Source organism: Python bivittatus, unplaced genomic scaffold (assembly GCF_059951505.1).
Source record: "Python bivittatus isolate LINGU-HERP-01145 unplaced genomic scaffold, Pbiv_v1 ctg000170_np1212, whole genome shotgun sequence".
NCBI classification, from domain to species: Eukaryota; Metazoa; Chordata; class Lepidosauria; order Squamata; family Pythonidae; genus Python; species Python bivittatus.
The window spans coordinates 1,341,609-1,360,944 of record NW_028277039.1 but is presented as its reverse complement, the minus strand read 5'-3'; the positions used below and the strand labels follow the sequence as shown (position 1 = coordinate 1,360,944).

Here is a 19,336-nt window from a genome sequence, read left to right as displayed (position 1 = left end):
CACCATCACACCCAGGAAGAGTAGGATATATCGTGTTATTTTTTTTCTTTTTTCCTTTGTTGTATTTTTTCATTTTTTAAAAAAGCACTTTCTTTGGGTTTCTTTTTTTCTTTTCTTTGACTATGTATCTTTATGTTTTGTTCTTTTTCTTTGTCATTATATTAAAAGCAATAAAAAAAAAAGAACAGAACTAATAACCCAGAAATGATGATGGGCTCTCCTTTACAGGGTGTGTTTGAGCAGAAGCCAAGTCAGCTGTCTCTCGGGGATGCTTAATTCGGATCTTGTGTGGAGTAGGGGGTGGGTTGAAGGCGTCAGTGGCCCCTTCCAGTTCTATATTTCCAGAGGTTTGCATTTTATTGCTTTGGCTAGAAATGAAAGACTTTGATTTTTTTTGCTATATTTCCTTCTGTGTTCTTGAGTGGGGCTCAGCAATGATCTGGATTCAAAGGTGATTTGAAGTGTCACTCAGGCACTCAAGTCTCATCAGCAGCGGCACCTTCAAGAAGCTGCTTTAGCTGCTGCTGCTGTACAGTTCAGGAAAAGACGCCTAGAGGAGGCACCTGCATTATCATAGAGGGGGGAAGATTGACTTGTCCCAAAGGACTGATATTTTTGATCCCTAGGCAGAAACTTGGCATGCTTTATAAATTAGGCAAGTAAAAATACTGAGCTCCAGCCTGCAGGGGAAACTCCTTTGTAGTTCATTGTCAGTGATTGCCAGGTCTGTCCTCCACTGGAGTTTTTCTGCCTGAAATTTGTTTTTAATTTTTCAGATTTGAAGCTTCATCTCCAGAGTACAGACTATGGGAACTTCCTGGCAAATGAAGCCTCCCCTCTTACTGTCTCTGTCATTGATGACAAGCTGAAGGAGAAGATGGTCGTGGAGTTCCGTCACATGCGAAATCACGCTTACGAGCCTTTGGCCAGCTTCCTGGATTTCATCACGTAAGTGCCAGATGCTGCCGGGCAAAAGAACCTGGATCATCTGGCTGGCACAAGTCCACAAGATGGATTTTGTTGAAAGGCTGCATCTTTTGCTGTTCATCTACACAGGGAAAGTTTTGAGTGATGATTCAGAGGACTTCTAGGGTCTTTCTCACCTCACATTTACAACGTCAGTATGGCTTACAAAGGGTGTGTCCTGAGATCATAACTCTTTATTTTAGTCTCTTAGTCTTGAACTTCTGTGTTGAATTCATTGGAAGCTGAAGAGAATTTAAAGAATTTAAAGAAGAGAATTTTGTGACAATTCCAGATTGAGGGGGCTTAAGCCGCCCAACACAGAGCATTTGGTACTTACTGTAACTGTTCTGTAAAGTAAGAAGTGAATCAAAGGATGTTGAGGCAATGAGACTAGAAGCTAAATCTTGTGGAGAGGGATAGAAAATGCTGGGCTTGTTTAGTCTTGAGAAAAGGAGATTCATGGGAAGTGACATAGACTGTATGAGTTGGAAAGGACATTATAGGTTTAATTCTCTGGTCACTTGAGGAATCCACTAAACTATTCCTGACAGATGATCATCCTGCAAAAGGAGTCCACCACTGTTCTAGGCAGACTGTTCCATTGCTTTACGGCTCTTATGAGGTAGTCCTTGCTTACTGACCATTCGTTCAGCGACAGCTCAAAGTTACGATGGTGCTGAAAAAGTAGCTTTACAACCAGTGCCCACATTTATGACCTTTGCAGCGTCCCTCAGTCATGCGATCGCCAATACAGTCAGTACACATTGTCCTGTGCCTGGCCTGTGGGCTTTTCTTTTTTTCCCCCCCTTGCAGAGCAGATTGATTGGAGAGAAAGGGATTGCAAGAGAGTAAGCTGTTTCCCACTGCTGGCACAATTGCATTACTCTCGATGTGTAGAATAGTAAACTGCTTACTCTCTTGAAGTCTCTCTTTCACTCCAATCTCTCGGTCTGGGCTAGGGGGAGAAAAAAAGCAAGCAGTTTCTGTAGGCAGTCTCTTCTTTGCCTGACCCTTTCCTGCTGCCGGTGTGATCACATTGCTTTTGCTTGTGTAGAAGAGCAAATGGCTCACTCTCTTGAAATCTCTTTTGCTCCAATCTCTGCTCTGCAAGGGGGAGGAAGGGTCAGGCAAAGGAAAGATAGCTTACAGAAATCACTTGCTTTTTTTCTCCTCCCGTCCTCGCAGAGCAGAGAGATTGGAGAGGAAGAGATTTCAAGAGAGTATTCTAAGCTGTTTGTGTAGCACGCCGGCAGCTCCCAGCCCTGGGCTGCGGCGTGATTGCATTGCTTTCAATGTGTAGAAGAGCAACATCTTACTTTCTGTTGATTCACGTGATTTAGTTATCAACCGGTTAGTAATTACCATGTTAGTGACCACTTTGCTTAGTGGCAGAGTTGCTGGTCCCAATTAAGGTCATTAAGCGAGGACTACCTGTATATCTAAAACAATGTAATAATAACATTCACTAGTTAATTTAATTTCAGTCCATTGGCCCTTGTTCTGCCCCTGTTTAAACAGATAACAAGTCTATTCCCTCATGGACATTTAAAATTTTTTTTAGACGTTTTAGATTTTTAGAAGTGTGTAGACTTTTATCCTGTCTCCCCCCTTTGAAAGTTAAACATGCCCATACCCCTTAATCATTCCTCATCGGCTTGCTTTCCAGGCCTCTTATCGTCCTACTTCAGCTTCTCCGTGTCCTATTGACATGCCACGCCCACAAGTGGACACAGAACTCCAAGTGCAGCTTAACTGGTACAAAATACAGGAGCACTATTGCCTGCTGGGTGTAATGCTTGTTAATGCAGCCCAAGATTGCATTGGCCTTTCTAGCTGCTGCTGAACCACAGTGCTTGCTCTCATTCTGCTGGTGCTCCTAGATTCTTAAGACAAGCACGGCTGCCATGCCAGGTCTCCTTAGTCTTCACCTACGATGACACTCTTCAGATACAAAAAGGGTGTCACAGAAAAGAAGGCCATGATCTCTTCCTGTTGTTCCACAGTGCAAGACAATAATGTTGATGCAGTGAGCTTCATTGAATGTGTTCAGGTAGAGGCTGGAGAACCATCTCTTGGGAAAGCTTTAATGTGATTCCTGCGTTGAGCAAGGGGTTCAACTTGATAGCCTCTCTGACCCGTCCATGCTCCAAAAGGTCCTGTCCATACTTGAGCACAGAAGGTTGAAACAGTCACAGAGAACTTAGTCCCAGAGAAGTATTCTCTCTCCTGTCCCCAGGTCCACACATTCCTGTGCAGTGGGAAGAGTTTGTTCCATTTTTGGTGTCTTCAGCTGAAGGACCTTGGGAAGGCACCTTCAATGGCAATCTGTTGTGCTAGGTGAACTAATGGTCCAGATCTGAGATGTTAGCTTCTTCAGTTCCTATGCATATATTAAGAAAGCCTATGGGCACTGGATTTCATGGTCTCCCATTGAAGCTGGTGAGTGAGAAAAGGCCACTAGCTCCAGTTGCAGAGAAACAACTCTGCATGTTTGACTAATTTTTCTACGGCAACCGGAGAATATTTGCCTATCTTCATTTTAGTTATTGAATGACTTGCACTGGTAATGTATCTTTACCTCACTACAGATGCCTTCTTTATTCTACCATCTGTTTCCACACACCGCAAAAATCAGGAATATACTTTCCACATTTTAGCTTGTAAAACCTGAAGAGCTCCTGGTGGTGGCAGTCTAGCTCAAGCCTGTTGAACTGCCAGTGTGAGCTGCAGCTAATCCTTCCTTGATGTGAAGGAAGAAACGTTATATGAACAGAATAGCACTGATATATAATAAGTTTTAAAAAACAGAAATCTCCAAGTGAAGCTTAGCTCCTGATGCAATTTTCTTGGCAGTGTTCCAGATGCTTTCTTCCAGGATGACATTTTTACTTGTCTGTCTGGCCAAGTGCCTGGAATTTTCATGTGGCCCCCCAAGTATTGACCAGGGCTGTCCCTGCTTGGTTCCTGAGGTCAGGTAGGGTCGTCTAGAGACTGTATACACTAAGTCATCTTCATAAATGAGAGATTTTCTTTTGTAGTCATTTCTGTATCATGAACCAGAAGAAATCTTAGCAACCTTGTCATGGCAGCAGTGAGAAATCCCATGTTTATGTTGCTTTTTCTTTGTGGCTGAATGTTGTCAGTTTGGTGTAGAGGTTAAGGCACCAGGCTAGAAACCAGCAGACCCTGAGTTCTAGCCCACCTCAGGCACAAAGCCAGCCAGGTGACCTTGGGTCAGTCCCTCCCTCTCAGCCCTGGGAAACAGGCAATGACAAACCACTTCCGAAAAACCTTGCCAAGAAAACTGCAGGGGCTTGTCCAGGTGGTCCCCAGGAGTCAATGCTGACTTGAAGGTGTATGCATGCACGTGCGCGCGCGTGTGCGCGCACACACACACACACACACACACACACTTTGGCAGGAACAGTGATGAAGCCTAATGCAAGTGGGTGCTGTAAAACAAAACCAGGGAGGCTAATCTTGTCTCAGAGCTGTCCATTGTAAGGCAGGAATTGTAGCGAGGCCCCTCCGTCTTGTCCAGTCCAGCTACATTCTCTTCAATGTTGGAAGAATCACAGCAGCGGTGCCTGAAGAGCGGGGTCAGAAAAATCCAGATGGCAGTCCAGATGTACGTAAGAAGCTGGTAGAACACTGATCACGCTGTGGCAGCTGCCCTCTGGACCTTTTTGACCATGCCCTGCAGACACCCCTGAACTGTGGGATGTAATGGCCTGTGGGAAAGACCGTGGGAGACGGGCCCAGGGACGCTGCCAAGGGAACGGTCAGATAAGAGGCAGCAGAGCCCGCAGCTGGGTAGTGGCGGGGCAAGAGGCTCAGGAGAGACCCTCCCAAGTTCCTTGGTCTATAAAGGGGATGGGGGGAGAATTGCACTTTCAGACTCACAAGATTCTGTTAATGTAGCTTTACAATAAAGTAGAATGAGCTCATCTGGTCGTGTTTCCTGTCTGGTCAACCTAGTGAGGCTGACACTGGATTTTGTGCAGTGCTTCCTGAAGACAGATGCAGTGGCAGCATGGCACCACTGGTTTTTTTTAAAAGAATGTGGCTGCATAGTGACACAATAGGTTACTAAAATGTACTACTCTTCTGAGGCCAGGAGACAAAATGCTGTGAGCCTGGCATTGTCACCAAATCATATCTCTAAATAAGTGCTTTGAAAATAATTTCCCCAAGTATTTATCCCTGAAATGGAAACATCATCTGTAGATTGTTTCTCCTCAGGTACATGAACACATCCGTATGCCCCTTAATGCTGAGCTACAAGCCTCTCCAGAATCGCCCGTCCCTCTGGGTTTATCTCTAAACCCTTCCTAAAGTGTGTGCGTGTGTGTTCATACGCACCCACGTTCCCCCATCAGTTTCTTTCCTAAGGCTCACTGGAAGGAAATGGTTCCACTGCCTGCCCTACTTCCTTTTCCAGGACTCTTGGCAGAAGGACAGGATGGGCAGACCACGATATACTTGGGTGCTTGGTGGGCTTGGTTGGCACTGCTGTGCTCACATTAAGGCTTCCAAATTCCTGGCAGGTGGGTAGAAGCCTCCATGAGGCTGTCAAGGAGATCATTCATCATGTTTGCACCGCACACGAAGCCATGCCTGTTGAAAGACCTTTGTGAGTCCTCCCTTTGTGCACCGTGCTGAACTTCATTAGTTTTAACACTCAGTAACCACATGAAATGTGTTGTGCAAACACAACCTTAATGTGATGGAATTCACAATACAGCAGCATCTTTATTAGACAATTCAGAGGTTCCCCTAATGTGGTATGATGTTAGAAAAAATAAGGGGAACTGATGAGGAAGAGAGAAACTGAGTTAATACTGAATTCTGGAATGAAGAATCAAGCAGTTATTGATTGACTCCATATGCACACAGTTGTTTAACCAGGACCCACCTCCATTCTTGAATGTGAAAAATGAGCCTGTTTTTGTATTAACAAAGCTGGGGCAATTCTTTCAGTTGTTACCTTTAATATTTAGCCGATAGGTCTATTCATCTTCACCATTAAAAACTTTTAGAGTTTCATCCATTCCCATAGATTCCTCCATACCTTGGTCACCCTTCTCTGGATGTGCTGTAGTTTTGTCCAGTTTTAGTAATGAAGCACAAATTGCCCTGGAGGAAAAGCAGGACACTGAGATGTTTATCTTAATGCATTTATAGATACAGTCACTTGTTCCTAGTCCACAAGAATCTTAGCAAGCCTACCTGTATTAGTCTTTAGCTAGCCACCCCACCTTCTAAGCAGGTCTCAGAAGGGAGCAAAGGGGGTGGAAGAAGGCTGCAACCTTTTTTTGCAGTGATATCCTCAGGAATAAGCTTTTAACAAATCCTTCCTGATTAAAGTAGCTTTGTAGCATGAGGCGCTAGGACAGAACTCTACATTTCAATAACAAAGAATAAAATATTATTATAAGAAACACAAGAAAAAAAATAGAGGTTAGCTGTATCAGGTTACCTAAGACTTAGATCTGTGGACTAAAGTTAGCAATCATTAACCTGAGCAAACAACAGAGCAAAAAGAAGACTAGAGGTCTTGAGTGAAAGTGGCACTAAAAAGAAATGATTTCCCTTGAACTAGCCTTCTCCTTTCATTACCAATCATACCAAATAGTTCCAGGTATCTCAGGGGGTTTAGGCAATGGGCCTGACTTCAGGCGTAGTTTCTTAACCTCCTTGCTCCTCTAAGGACTCTCAACCCCAACTGGCAAGGAACAGAGAAACTCCCTAAATCCCACTACTTGCTTCTGATCGGAAGAGGTGCCTGTGTAGCATAGAATACCTTGGAGCCATTTGCCAGCCAGCTGACCGCTCACTTAAAACTCATCAGTTAGCCTGCAAATCTCTGAAATATATAATATTACAGCCACCAAGGGATGGTTGGTTGGTTGGTTTCTTACATTTTTTTCCGGCTGCTGAGGGTGAAGTTGATAGATGAGGTACAGCAAGAATTTTCAGCCTTTTTTCCCTTTTAAGCAGGGGTTGCTTTATTTTTGTAAAATAGGTTTCAATTGAACAGAAGCTGAACATTCCCATTTTATTGCTTACATTAAAAAACAATGTTATATCACTGTGATTCAGCAATATGATTTTGCATAGCACCAGGGTGGCAGAGTGTGGGAAGGGATTTGTGTGCTGGTTTCCTGCTCCTGGTATAGCAGTTCTTTGAAAATCTGATGCCTGAGAAGAAACAACTTGATGATTTGAGACTTGATGGATGATGGAAATGCTCCTTCAAAATGGGATTCAGGCTTGGAATGGACAATGTTTTTCCTGAAGGTTTTTCAAAACTGTCATGGCTCAAGAAAATTCAGTTCATGATGTAACCGAACTGGTGAGATTCGTGAAGTCCTTTGTTATTTACTGTGTACCATTGGAGCTCTGCCTGGAAAGAGGTTCAGCAGTTTCCCCAATGGTGATGCATGTGGACAGAATCAACTGGCCACTTTTGACCTTGTTGACTGAATAGAAGAGTCCTTCCATCGTCCTCCTGAAACTGAAGAGACAGCTGGTGGGTCTCCTCCTTTGGATCTGAAATGCAGAGGAATGGATGGAACTGTTGCGATGCACGGGAGAAGCAGGCAGGTGCATAGGATGGTAACGTCTATTTTAAGGGTTCCTGGCTCTCTGGATGGATGATTCAGAAGTCATTTACTGAGGAATTGAACAGAAAGAGCATGATGATAGAAATATATAGTCAGGTGAGAGAGGGAAGAAAAACAAATGTGACAGCCAGTGCTTTTGATCATTGAATCTTGATTTTATAATAGTTAAAGACCAAAACTGTAAAGAGGTCACATGAGAACTAGTGAATGGACTCAGTGTATGTGATGAAATTTTGAGTTGAGCACTGGCAGTCCGTGGAAACATTGACTGTCCTGGCTAGAAGCTGGGTCTGGTTGTTTTCAGGACTGCTTGGAATGCAGGCGAGAACTCAAGATCCTTTCCTGGGCCCCTGGATCTTTTGGATCAGTGCCCTCTTGTGTCAATCTGCTTTGGCAGCTTTGCTGCTCTGTCCAGATGAGGGCTTCAAGAGCGTGTAGATACACTGTGTGGCATGGCACTGGGCTGTGCAGGCAGGACTGAGTGCATCTGGGGCAGGCTTGATCAGTCCAGCTTTTCACTGTCAACAAGGGCTGTTCTTCATGTTCTTGGGAGGTGAAACCTTTTTATGGTGGCTTTTCCCTGAAGAATCTGTAGTAAAACAAACACCACTCAAAGCAAATGGGTTTTATAGCTTTCTGAAAAGCTTCTCAGAGTAAAGTAGCACTGGTCCACTCCCACCCACTCTGGCAGGGGCTTTCTGACTCTTGCCATCATGGTCTTCAGCTTGCTTCTGAGTGTGAAGCAGTGGGGGGGACTTGGAGACTGTCTTTCAGGGCTTGCCACCATTCACTGTACAGGGCCATCCCCAGGGAGGAGGTGCCTCGTCTACCTACTAGGAACATACTGGCTGTGGGCTTTTGTAACTCGTGTAGCACAGACAGAGGCACAGCAAAGGCCTGGTTTATGGGCTCCTTGTTCCCACTGGCAGCTGCTAGACAGTTTCCTCTTGGGACCTCCGCAGCCACTGCTGTCATGGTGCTTCTAGCTATGAAGGAGAAAAAAAGTTCTTACTTTCTCTGTGTCTTGGAAATATGATGACTTCTTCTCTCCTGCAGCCAGTTTTTCAGATGCCAGGCCAGATGGTAAAACTGAGCCTTGCTTGCAGTATTGCTGGTAGGAGGTGGGTTCACTGCATTAAGACTCTGAAATTTTCTGGACCTTGAAAGCAACATATGGGCAATGGAAAAAAGGGACATCTACTTGAATGATAGATTTCTCAGGAACATCTCTTCAATTCCATCATTGAAATGCCTCTGCCAACTCTGAAATGGCACAATCCAGACTTGGGCTCTTTACTGCCAACTGCCACCAGCTCCTTAGGGGCACTCCAGTTATTCCTCATTGCCAGGAGTGCAGGATGGGGGCTGGTCTACTACATGGAAGTCTTTATAGCAAATAGTATACTTTGCTTTATTTTCAGTGCACTTTGGCTGTCAGCTTTTATAACTGGGTATGTTGTCCTCCAGTAATGGTGGATCAGAATTCAGTGACCTCAGTAGTTTCCTAGAACCCAACTTCAACCAGAGCACCTCACATTTGGTTGTTTATGGAGTGGTGTCTCTGAGAGTCTTCAAGGACCCACTGATGACAACAACCACCTCACTCCCACTCCCCTCGGGTGTCTGGGCTGATCCAAAACCCAAAACCTGGGTGAGAAAGGTACGTCCCCATCCGGGCCCAACCAGGTTTCAGTTAGACCCACCAGGTTGGCATCCTCATCCTTAATAAGATGATCAGTGAGGCCAGCTTTGTTACATACTAGCCTAGCATTCAGAAGCAACAGCCAGATACCAGGGCCAGCGAGGATCCAATTGCCAGGTGCTAGGAGTGAAAGCTGGGGGCCAGATAGTGAGACTGCTTTCGAGCAGCGGGTCCAGTGTCCCCAAGCACAGCCTGCCCTTCTCAGCTTCCCCCTCCCAGGCCAAAGTACACATTATCCAGTCTTTCTCCCCGACATACGCATACCCAGACACCCCACTCTGCTGGTATCTTGAGCTTCATGTGGATTTTATGTAGAGCCATGATAAGTAGGATTCCATGGCAGGAGAAACTAATTGGAATTCCAGCCAAAAGTGGGAGTTTCAAAAAAAGTGATATTATTAATACAATTGCAGACTGTTAAATGAAGGGGAAAGAATGCAAGATTGCAGAAGTCAATGTGACTGCACAGAAAACAGTGAAGATCTGAAAATCAGCCAGAACATGTATAGGAAGAAGAAACAAAGACAGGTCATCTAGAAAGAAAAAAGATAGCCCAGGTTTAAAGAGAAGGTGTTACAAAAGCTATAAGAATAAACTAACGGAAGGGGTCTAAGAACAACCAATCAGCTTCTTGATATATGTTCAAAATCAAACAATGTGCAGCTGTTCATGGAGAACATGGCAAAGGCTATGAGATAAGCAGAGGATGGCAGAACCACTCAATTCTCATTTTGACTCAGTAGGTGATCTGCATCCCATCAGGCAACTATGTGAAATACAGTCAAGGAATGTGCCTTAGTTCTTGAATTAGTTCAGAACTTCAGGAAGAGGTAGATTGATTCCAGGGTAGGAAGGATCAAGCCAGCTGTTTTGAGCATTATCTGGGAAACCCTGATAAGAGGAGCAGCAGCACATGACTGGGGAAAAAGTGTCCTTGCTTTCAGAAAGATAGAAAAGGGATCTATAGAATGACAGTCACTCTAACGTCGGTATTCTGGAAATATTCTAGAACAGCTCATACAGTAGTTATCCTTAAGGACTTTAAAAGCACTGCTATGACTATTTAGAAATCAGCGGGACTTGCTGACCAGTTGCTAGTCTGACTCTTTTTAAAGTTGGTTATATCCTTGGTGGATTATAAGAATGCTAAGTCATATCTTTATTTCCACAGAGCATGTGACAAAAAACAACCTGTTCCAGCCCTGACTTTCTGTGCAGGTCACCAGGCAAATTGATCCTTGGTTCTGACCCATCCATAGCATAGCCTAGAGTTGTAAATCTTTGACGTCTCTGCCCCTGAGCCTCTATGCTGATTTTTGTTTGTTGGTGAGGCCTGCTGCCTACAGTTTGTGTCTTCTGGATTTGAGAGATTGATTGGGGGTTTTATGTTGCTCCTCATGATTCCGATCTAGCTTTTTATTCTGGTGGTTCTCTTAAAAAAAAAACACGGCATCTGCACTTTAAAATTACAGTGGGGTTGGTTCTAAAGCAGAACTTGTTCAGTTTGAATAGTTGATTTTGAGATTACAATCTTAGTAATCAAATGCAAACAGCAAATCAATGAAATCAAGTTTTGAACTCATTGTAATTATTGGCCATGTATCTATTATTGGCCTATTATGATCTAAACATTGGCCTCACATAAGATTTGGCTAGGGCACAAAATCACTTCTGACATTTTGTGAACAACCTCTTATGTTCCTTCTTTACTAGATCAGGGAATTATAACTGGCATTTAATCTATTTCATCTACATTTTGCTCCCTTTTGCTTCCCCTGATTTGTTCTTTCCTGCCACATTTGGTAAAAGCTATTTACCCTTTCTCTGATTAGTTTTCTAAGGTTAGGTTATTTAGAATGTTTGTGCCAGTCCTGGCTAATCAAATTATTCCCTTATTGATAAAATGAATAATTACCTCCATAAATTTCTTCCATATTGTGTGTTTGCAAGATAATGTTAATATGTCTGTGATTTAGTTTGTCCCCACCCACTGCTTGTGAAGACAAGATTTTTGCTTGCTGGATTTATTTCCTGCTTTTCCTCCAGGAGCTCCATGATTAGCACTCTCTCCTCCCATTTTTCCTGTGGTTGCTGTGGCTAGGCTGAGAGTGACTGGCCCGGTGCCACCTGGGAACATCTGTGGCCGAGGATGGATTTGTTGAATCTGGGTCTTTCTAGTTCTAATCCAACACCTTCACCATGATGCCATACTGGCTCGTAGTTTGCCAAGCTCTTCAAGCCCCATCAGCTAAGATTCTGAGTATGAGTTTAAGCCAGTTTCTTGCAAGGTAGCAAGTTAAAAGTAGTTCCTTTCCCAAGTAGCAAAAGCACCAGTCCATGGTCTACTCCACACTTGTGCCATGTTGCAGTTCAGAAATCCCTTGAACCTTGTTCAGAGATGTATATGTGAGTTTATGAGGACTTGGGGATGGAGAGAGGACCTCCACTGTTCTTTTCACCCACAGCTGAGGCTGGTGTGGACTTAAACAGGGAGAGGGCCGGAGGGTAGGTGCTTGCTGTCACAGCCCTGCTGTCACTGTTTCCTTTCAGCTACAGCTACATGATTGATAATGTCATTCTGCTGATTACTGGGACACTCCATCAACGCTCCATTGCAGAACTGGTACCCAAATGCCATCCCTTGGGCAGCTTTGAGCAGATGGAGGCTGTGAATATTGCCCAGACGCCAGCTGAGCTATACAATGCCATCCTGGTGGACACCCCCCTTGGTAAGACAAGGGATTGGCCCTTCAGTGGGGTGCAGGTATCAAATGGGGCCTTGTGCTGGAGGGGAGGGAAGTGTGAAACATGGCAGACCAGAAATTGCAGAGCATCTTCTAGCTTGGTCATTGGAGGTGGAAACTTACACCCTTGCCAGAGTCTTTGTGGAAAAAATCATGGACTGCTTGGTGAAGGATCTCCTCCTGCGCAAAGCATGATATCTGCAGGCCTGCCTGAGAAGGGATACTGCAGCTAATGGGTCTTGCTTCTCCTGCTCACTCCTTTTCTTCTCTTTCAGCTGCCTTTTTCCAGGATTGCATATCTGAGCAGGACCTGGATGAAATGAACATTGAAATTATACGAAATACTTTGTATAAGGTTAGTGCTTAGAGAGGAATACATTCAGTGCCTCAATCTGTTCCTGGGTCCTTCTCTCATCTGTGAAACATAGCTGGGTCTGCAGGACAAACTGAAGTTTTGTCTGCTGAGCTGAAAGGCTAGAGCAGGGCCATCCTTCTCAAAGGGGGGTGGGGAGCCATATGGGCCAGGGCTCAGCCTCCCTGCACCTGACAGTTCCTTTTTCCTCTTTTTCAGTTTAAAAGAGGAAAAAGAAAACAGTATGTAATTCACCTCCACAGGAAATGCAAAGTAAAAAGCAGACGATACTGACTCCTAGAGAAGTCCTGCTTTTGTAGGAACATACTAGAATCTTGTCTGTCTGGCAGCTGGGGGAGAGTTAATGTGATAAATTAACTTGTTTATGAGAACTTTCAGAATTAATTTAATATTCGTATTGTCTTTGAGAACTGAATGTTAGGGATGAGCATTCATTTGGGTTTGAAGGGCAAAAAGTCAATTGGAACATTTGTAGCACCTGATAGAAGACCTCAATGTTGCTTTTCCTATAGGAGTTCAATGTAACACTTCTTTCGCCGTGATATAACTGATAGTGCTGCTGAAAGAGTGTGTGTGTGTGTGTGTGTGTGTGTGTGTGTGTACACGTAAGAGGACAGCCTGACAAGTTGGCACTCTGTGAGAAGAGGGAGGGTGAGGAGGCTGGAATGTCAGGTGTGCAGCCGCTCAGCCACGAGAAGCCTGCTGTCGTTCCCTCGGCCTGGGGCTTTCTGGTTTGAGGCAGATCACTCGGCCTCCAAGCACTGAGATCAAGGTCTTGCTTTGTAGCTCCGTGTTCCTGGTCCATTTCATGCCTGACAAAGCACAGGACATTGCTTGCATCTACTTCCCTTGGTCCCACTGATTCCCACTAGCTAGAGGTCCTGACTTCAGTCTTCAGAAATAAGCAGTTGAGACTCCTGCTGGACCTGAAATCAGAAAAAGGAGTACGGGCAGTGGTGGGGTGCCCATCTACCAGGCTCTCTTGGCAGAGAGGTGAACATAGAGGCTGCTGGACAGGTTTGGCAGAGGAGTCAGTTGATGCCTACTTCCTTGAAGAAATCCTTGTGTAACTTTGTGGTTCAGCCTGGACTGGCTTAATCTTCAAAAAAGAAAAGTCCAGGTGTATCTCTCTTCAGAGATTTCAGGAGAGGAGAAAAGGCAAGAAGATGGTACACTATAATGGCCAAAGTAGCCTGCAAATTGCCCACCAATTATACCATTTGTTTTGATTTGTTTTTGTCCATTCTCATGTGTGCATAGAGGTAATGCCTCCTGGTGACTTTGTTACAAGGTTCTTCCCAGTTTTCTGCAAAAGCGGGTACACCTCCCCTTCTTGGACGGTAATGCCACTCCCAGACTATCAGCTCCAAAATCTCTGTGGGCCATACTTGTAGTCTTGCATGAGTTCCTCTTGTTGGCCTAACATGTCTGTGCCCAGGTCTTCATGATTGGCTGATTTCTCCCCAGGCTTACCTGGAGTCCTTCTACAAGTTCTGCAAGGCCCTGGGAGGTACAACAGCAGATGCCATGTGCCCTATTTTGGAGGTAGGAGCCAGCTTAGCAACTGCTTTATGGGGACTGAGCTTCCTGCTTGTCTGGTTGGAATGGGGAAGCCAGTGGTGGCCCCGAGTTATGTGCTTTGCCACAGCTGCTGAAAACCTGTAAGAAGGCAGCTCTGCTCCTTTTTGGTGCCTGTCTTTGTTCGAGTCCAAGCAGTTTCTAGGAGCAGAAATGCTCCAGGTTTCTAATTTGGCATGAGATATTGGACATCAGTTTGTTCTTTCTTCTCCCACCTACCTTCCCTTGGTGCATATAAGAAGAGTTACCTTCAGGCTAAAAGATAAAGTGTGCTAGAAACTTTTTTAAAGATTTCCATCTGCTTTTCCCAAGATAGAAATCAGACAATTTTGCTGCAGAAGATCTTGTTAGGCAGATAGTTTTCAACTCATACTGCATTGTCTCTCTGCAAAATTCAACACCGCAGTTAGTTTTCCCATTTCTAATAAGCTGGCAAGAATTGCTGATCCGTGCAATCTGATAAAATAAGAGCTAGTAGCCTCTCTTGCTTTTGAGAGCATGTGGGCTTTTGCAAGGGTGCGTCCTGCTGTAGTGGTGCTCCTGCATTGGTCCTCCCTTCAGCTGTCCTTGAAGGCTGATACAGGAAGATCCTTTACCCAGAGAGACAAGGCCCCTGTGTCTCTGGACACCCGGAACCAACAGCGCATGCGCTTCTCCGGTGCCTGTATTACAGAGGCATTCGGACTAGCCTCATCTCATGATTATTGCATAAATACCCAGAGCGCGCAGGACAATTCTACACCTCCCTGCTGCTTTCAGGCACCAGCCCTGCTGCAACATACAGTGTTGCCCGGTTCTGCACAGCAGTGCTTAAAATTTGTCAGATGATGACCTGTGCCATAAACTAGATTTAACGATCATCTAGTTCATCATGGTAGAGTGTTCTGTAATTTGATGTAGTCTTCCACACACTAACCCTAACAACCTTTAATTGCTGTACACCGCCCAGAGTCACCTTGTGTGAGATGGGTGGCTATATAAATATGATAAATACATAAATAATAAATAAATAAACCCTAATGCTCCCCTGCACCCAGCTAATGCTCCCACCCCTCCTTTTAGATTCTTTTAGACTAGTTTTTTATATATACTTTCTGTTTTAATATATTTTTTATATCTTCTAGTTTCTCATGATTTTTATTTTTAGACTCTGATATATCTTCTATGCCTTTTAACTGACTGTACCCCACCCTCCTTATGCTGGTAATAAAGATCTGGTTTGATCCTGCATTGGTTCCCTCCCAGCTGGGGGAGCTTCTTTCCCTTTGCTGACTTGTCCGTCTTTTCCTCTAGTTTGAAGCTGACCGGAGAGCCTTCATCATCACCATCAACTCCTTTGGCACGGAGCTGTCCAAGGAGGACCGCGCCAAGCTCTTCCCCCACTGCGGCAAGCTCCATCCAGAGGGCCTGGCTCAGCTGGCCAGGGCAGATGACTATGAGCAAGTCAAAGCCGTGGCCAACTACTACCCTGTAAGGGCTTCCAGGCAGGCAGAGAGGAGAACTCGCACCCATGTTGTGTGGTTGTTCAGTGTGAGGGTGGCTGCAAGCCCGGTCATCCCCCTTCACAAGGGCCGTTCAACTTGAACAGCGGCCAGTGCTGCCTGTGCTGGTGTCCCTTTGAACTTGGGAGCTCCTGAGCTTTGCATCCAGAGCAGGGTGCCTTTGTAGTGCCTCTGCTTCTCAGTGCAGGCATTCCCCACCCTGACGTCTGCCAGGTGCCTTGGCTGGAATTCTGGATGTTGCACTGCTCCCAGTACAGGCGGAAGCACTCACTGACAGAAGTGAGAACCCTTCTCGCCATTGTTGCTACCATTTCTTGCTGGTCCAGTGAAAGGAGACTGGATTGATTGGTTGATGAGTGAATGTTTATCCTACCTTTATTTTTGGTTAACTCAAGGCAACAGTATAAATTTACTGTTCTCTCCTCCTGTTTTCCCCACAACAACCACCCTGTGAGGTGGGCTGGGCTGGGCTGGGCTGGGCTGGGCTGGGCTGGGCTGGGCTGGGCTGGGCTGGGCTGGGCTGGGCTGGGCTGGCCTAAATCACCCAGCCGGCTTTCATGCCTGAGGCAGAATCAGAATTTAGGATCCCCTGGTTTCTAGCCTGGCCCCTGCACCCACCTGGGTTTCCACTGTGTCTCCAAGAGACGCCCTGGTACCTATCCATAAATGCAGCAGATCGGTCATGTTAACAGTGTGGTGCCCTTCTCTGCTGTTCTGGTATTTTTCCAGCCTTTCCACCTGCCCAAACAAAGCAGATTGGATCCCAAGTCTTTTCCATTCGCTGCTTGAGGAAAAGTCCCTCTGGGGTGTGTTGGGTTCTGACATTACCCGTTCTCTCCTCATTTTTCTTTCTCCTGCAGGAATATAAATTGCTCTTTGAAGGAGCAGGTAGCAACCCTGGTGACAAAACCCTCGAAGACCGGTTCTTTGAGCATGAGGTGAGCAGGCCTCTTTGGGAGCAGGTGGGACCCCTCCGCTAACGAGCAGCCAGCAGCAGTCCCTAGGGAAGCCCCAAGGAGCCTGAATTAGGAGCATCAGTGGGGGGAAGGATAGGCCAGAGCCACAGGGGCTCTTCCCTCCCTCCCTGCTGCCTGTCTGCTGCAGCTCCTCTTGGGACCCTTTACTAAGGCTGCCCTTTGTGGGTTGCTTGCAAGATGGCAACAGAGAGATACCAAAATTGTTCTTGCTGTCATTTAAGGGTCATCTGGAGTTTTGCAATCCATGTGATCAGGTTTGTTGAAGGCATTGGATAAGGAGTGGATGAAAGGGGAGGCTTGTGGCTCAAGGCATTTGCCTTGTCACCCTCAGTATATTTATGCCACTGCTAGATAGTAAACAAAGTTGCAGTTAAGAAGACGAGAACCCTAAATTAGTAGCTACAAAACAGGGCACAGCATGCAAGTCTCTTTCAGCTACTGCTACCGGGAGGGCACTCCCTTGGCCCAAAGGGTGAGGGATGAGCTGTGCCCTCAAGAGCACCTGCCTCCTCTCTCCCTTTGCAGCCCTTCAAAGGCTCCTGCTCGGCCCAGACAGACTCACCAGGTCCCACGGCACCTCGAGGGAGGTGGCTGTTGCGCTGCAGCAGAGCTCATGGGTCATGGTGGAGTCTTGTGGAATGGTGGTGCTGCATACCAAGGCTGCGAAAATCTCCCCACCAAGCCTGTTTAGGAAGGTGGCTCCTGCTGGACACTTGGGACTGTCCCCAGGACAGCAGAACGTCTGCTTAGCTGTGTCTCTTCCCGGCAGGTGAAGCTGAACAAGCTGGCTTTCCTGAACCAGTTCCATTTTGGTGTGTTTTATGCTTTTGTGAAACTGAAGGAGCAAGAATGTCGGAACATTGTGTGGATCGCAGAGTGCATTGCCCAGCGCCACCGAGCAAAGATTGACAACTACATTCCCATCTTCTAAGTATTTCCCTTTGTCTGGCAAAGCCAGTAGATATTCTGGATGGCACTGCAGCCTACTGCCTTCATCCCATGCCTGGGGGAAGCTGGGGCAGGAGGGTCTCCACACATACCCCTTCCTTATTGCACTCATTGGACTCATTGCGTCTGCCTGAGTAGAACAGGCTAAGTCATTCTGTATCTGTACAAACTAGCTGTGCTGTTGAGAAGGTGTCTTGCTGTGCTGTGTCAGAAGGTTTCTCATCCAATGCCATCATGGTGCCTCCACGTGGGACACCTTTTGGTCAGCTTCATGGATCATGCATGGGCACACTGAGAGACCAGTTCGTTTCATGACCACTCTTATCATCTGCTGTCCATTGCCACCATCTTGTTACAAGACAGATGCTTTTCAAACTTAGGCCAGTGTAACTCTTCTGGGGCACCCTGGAGCAGCTGCTAAGCAAGCGTCTGGGCTAGGAGGAATCTTCTGCCTGCAGTGCTTCTAGAACGGCATCTCCCGCCACCCCCGCATTCCACTCTCTCCTGTGCCTGCCTGCTTCCTCCCTTCCTGTGTGGTCTCCAGGTTCCTCAGCAGAGCGTTCAGCACTGTGTTTGCTGGGCTGCCTCCTGCCTTCCCCAAAAGGTGGCTCTCACCTTGAGCAGCACCTCCCGCTCTGCTCTTTTCTTTCCTCCTGGCAGGACAGTCAGTCGTAGCTCTTTCCAAGGGCCCCGAGGCCACCGAAGGGTCTTAACCCTGAGTTCAGGCATGGGAGCCGTTGCCTCTCCTAGCTTTGGGGCTGAGGCAGCGAATCTCCCTGCATGGGATGGTTAGCTCTAAGCTCTTCCAACTCTCTGTCTTGGATGGCTCTTAAGGCCTGGCTGGGCAAGTGGCGTTAGCCCCTGTTCGCTCAAACACGTAAGGCTGGTGCTTTTGGCCTCATCAGCGCCTCTTCTCCCACCAGCAGTAATTGAAAAAGTTTCCCTTTGAATTGGCCCAAAGCGCTCCTCTTCTAGGAGAGTCCTGTGTTTTGCAGGCGTAGCATTAAGAGTCATACCTTTGGTCCCTGGTAGGAAGGGAGGGCTCTTCGTTGCCAAGTCTCCTACACCCAAGCAGCAGAAATGGCAAACATCCATCCCTGGTGTGCCACTCATCAGAAATGGGCTTGGCCTGCTCTGTCTGGCTTCCCCAGACCTTGGTCTCCTTCTCTTTGGATGCCATCACCGGTTCTTTTGGGGTTTGTAAAATGCTGCTAGCTGCAGGAGAAAACCTTTTCATGGCTTTTGTGGGTGAAAAGAGGTCAGTCCAAGACTCTGTGTTTGCTCAGTGATTGTGGTACTCCCAGTGTTTGACATGCTGTGTATCTTCCTCTTAAACTATGATGATAAACAGCTGAATTACTGTTTCTGTTTTCTGGTCTTTCTCATACTCCTGGTACTCCACAGAGATTGGGCACAACCTCCTGGGAAGCTGCACACAGGTAACATGCAGCTTTTCCCAAAGATCATCCTGTGGCTTCCACTTAAACTAAAGGGCAGATCGTTGCAAACAGGTAGTTCTAATGCTTACTCTGTTGCTTTGACCCTATTCTCTGGGGCAGGACTGCAGTAGCTATGGCCTACCAGATGGTTTTGGGCTCCAGGTTCCATCAATCCTAGCCAACAGGGCCAGTGGCAAAGAAGTTCAAGTTGTAGTTCAGCCTCTGGGTCTTCATTCCTGTTCTGGAGAAGCAGATAATACATTTGATTGTTTACATTCCAACCCTTCAAATACTTGAATGTGGCAATGGTTATTATGTCATCTCATAATTGTCTTGCTTCTCAGGCAAAATAGGTCCTACTCTATTTTTCTTCATCAGAACCGCATTTATCCCTCTACACCTGTTCCTGTGCGTCCCCCTGAGCCTTTGTCTTGGCTCTCTGCTCCAGCAAGAGGGTCTGTGTTCCGCTAGGCAGTCGTAA

At 46.2% G+C, this 19,336-nt stretch overlaps 1 protein-coding gene across 1 annotated transcript in view; it reads left to right on the top strand.

Annotated features, from left to right (window-relative positions):
• The window catches only part of ATP6V0D1 (ATPase H+ transporting V0 subunit d1), a 33,996-nt gene extending 15,216 nt beyond the window's left edge, over nt 1-18,780 (top strand). The window contains exons 2-8 of the mRNA XM_088135473.1: nt 777-948; nt 11,845-12,023; nt 12,314-12,393; nt 13,879-13,956; nt 15,283-15,459; nt 16,352-16,429; nt 17,238-18,780. Coding sequence (XP_087991599.1) covers nt 777-948; nt 11,845-12,023; nt 12,314-12,393; nt 13,879-13,956; nt 15,283-15,459; nt 16,352-16,429; nt 17,238-17,399 — 926 coding nt within the window. The 3' untranslated portion in view covers nt 17,400-18,780. The remainder of the gene's footprint in view (nt 1-776; nt 949-11,844; nt 12,024-12,313; nt 12,394-13,878; nt 13,957-15,282; nt 15,460-16,351; nt 16,430-17,237) is intronic.
• Nucleotides 18,781-19,336: the final 556 nt, after the last annotated feature.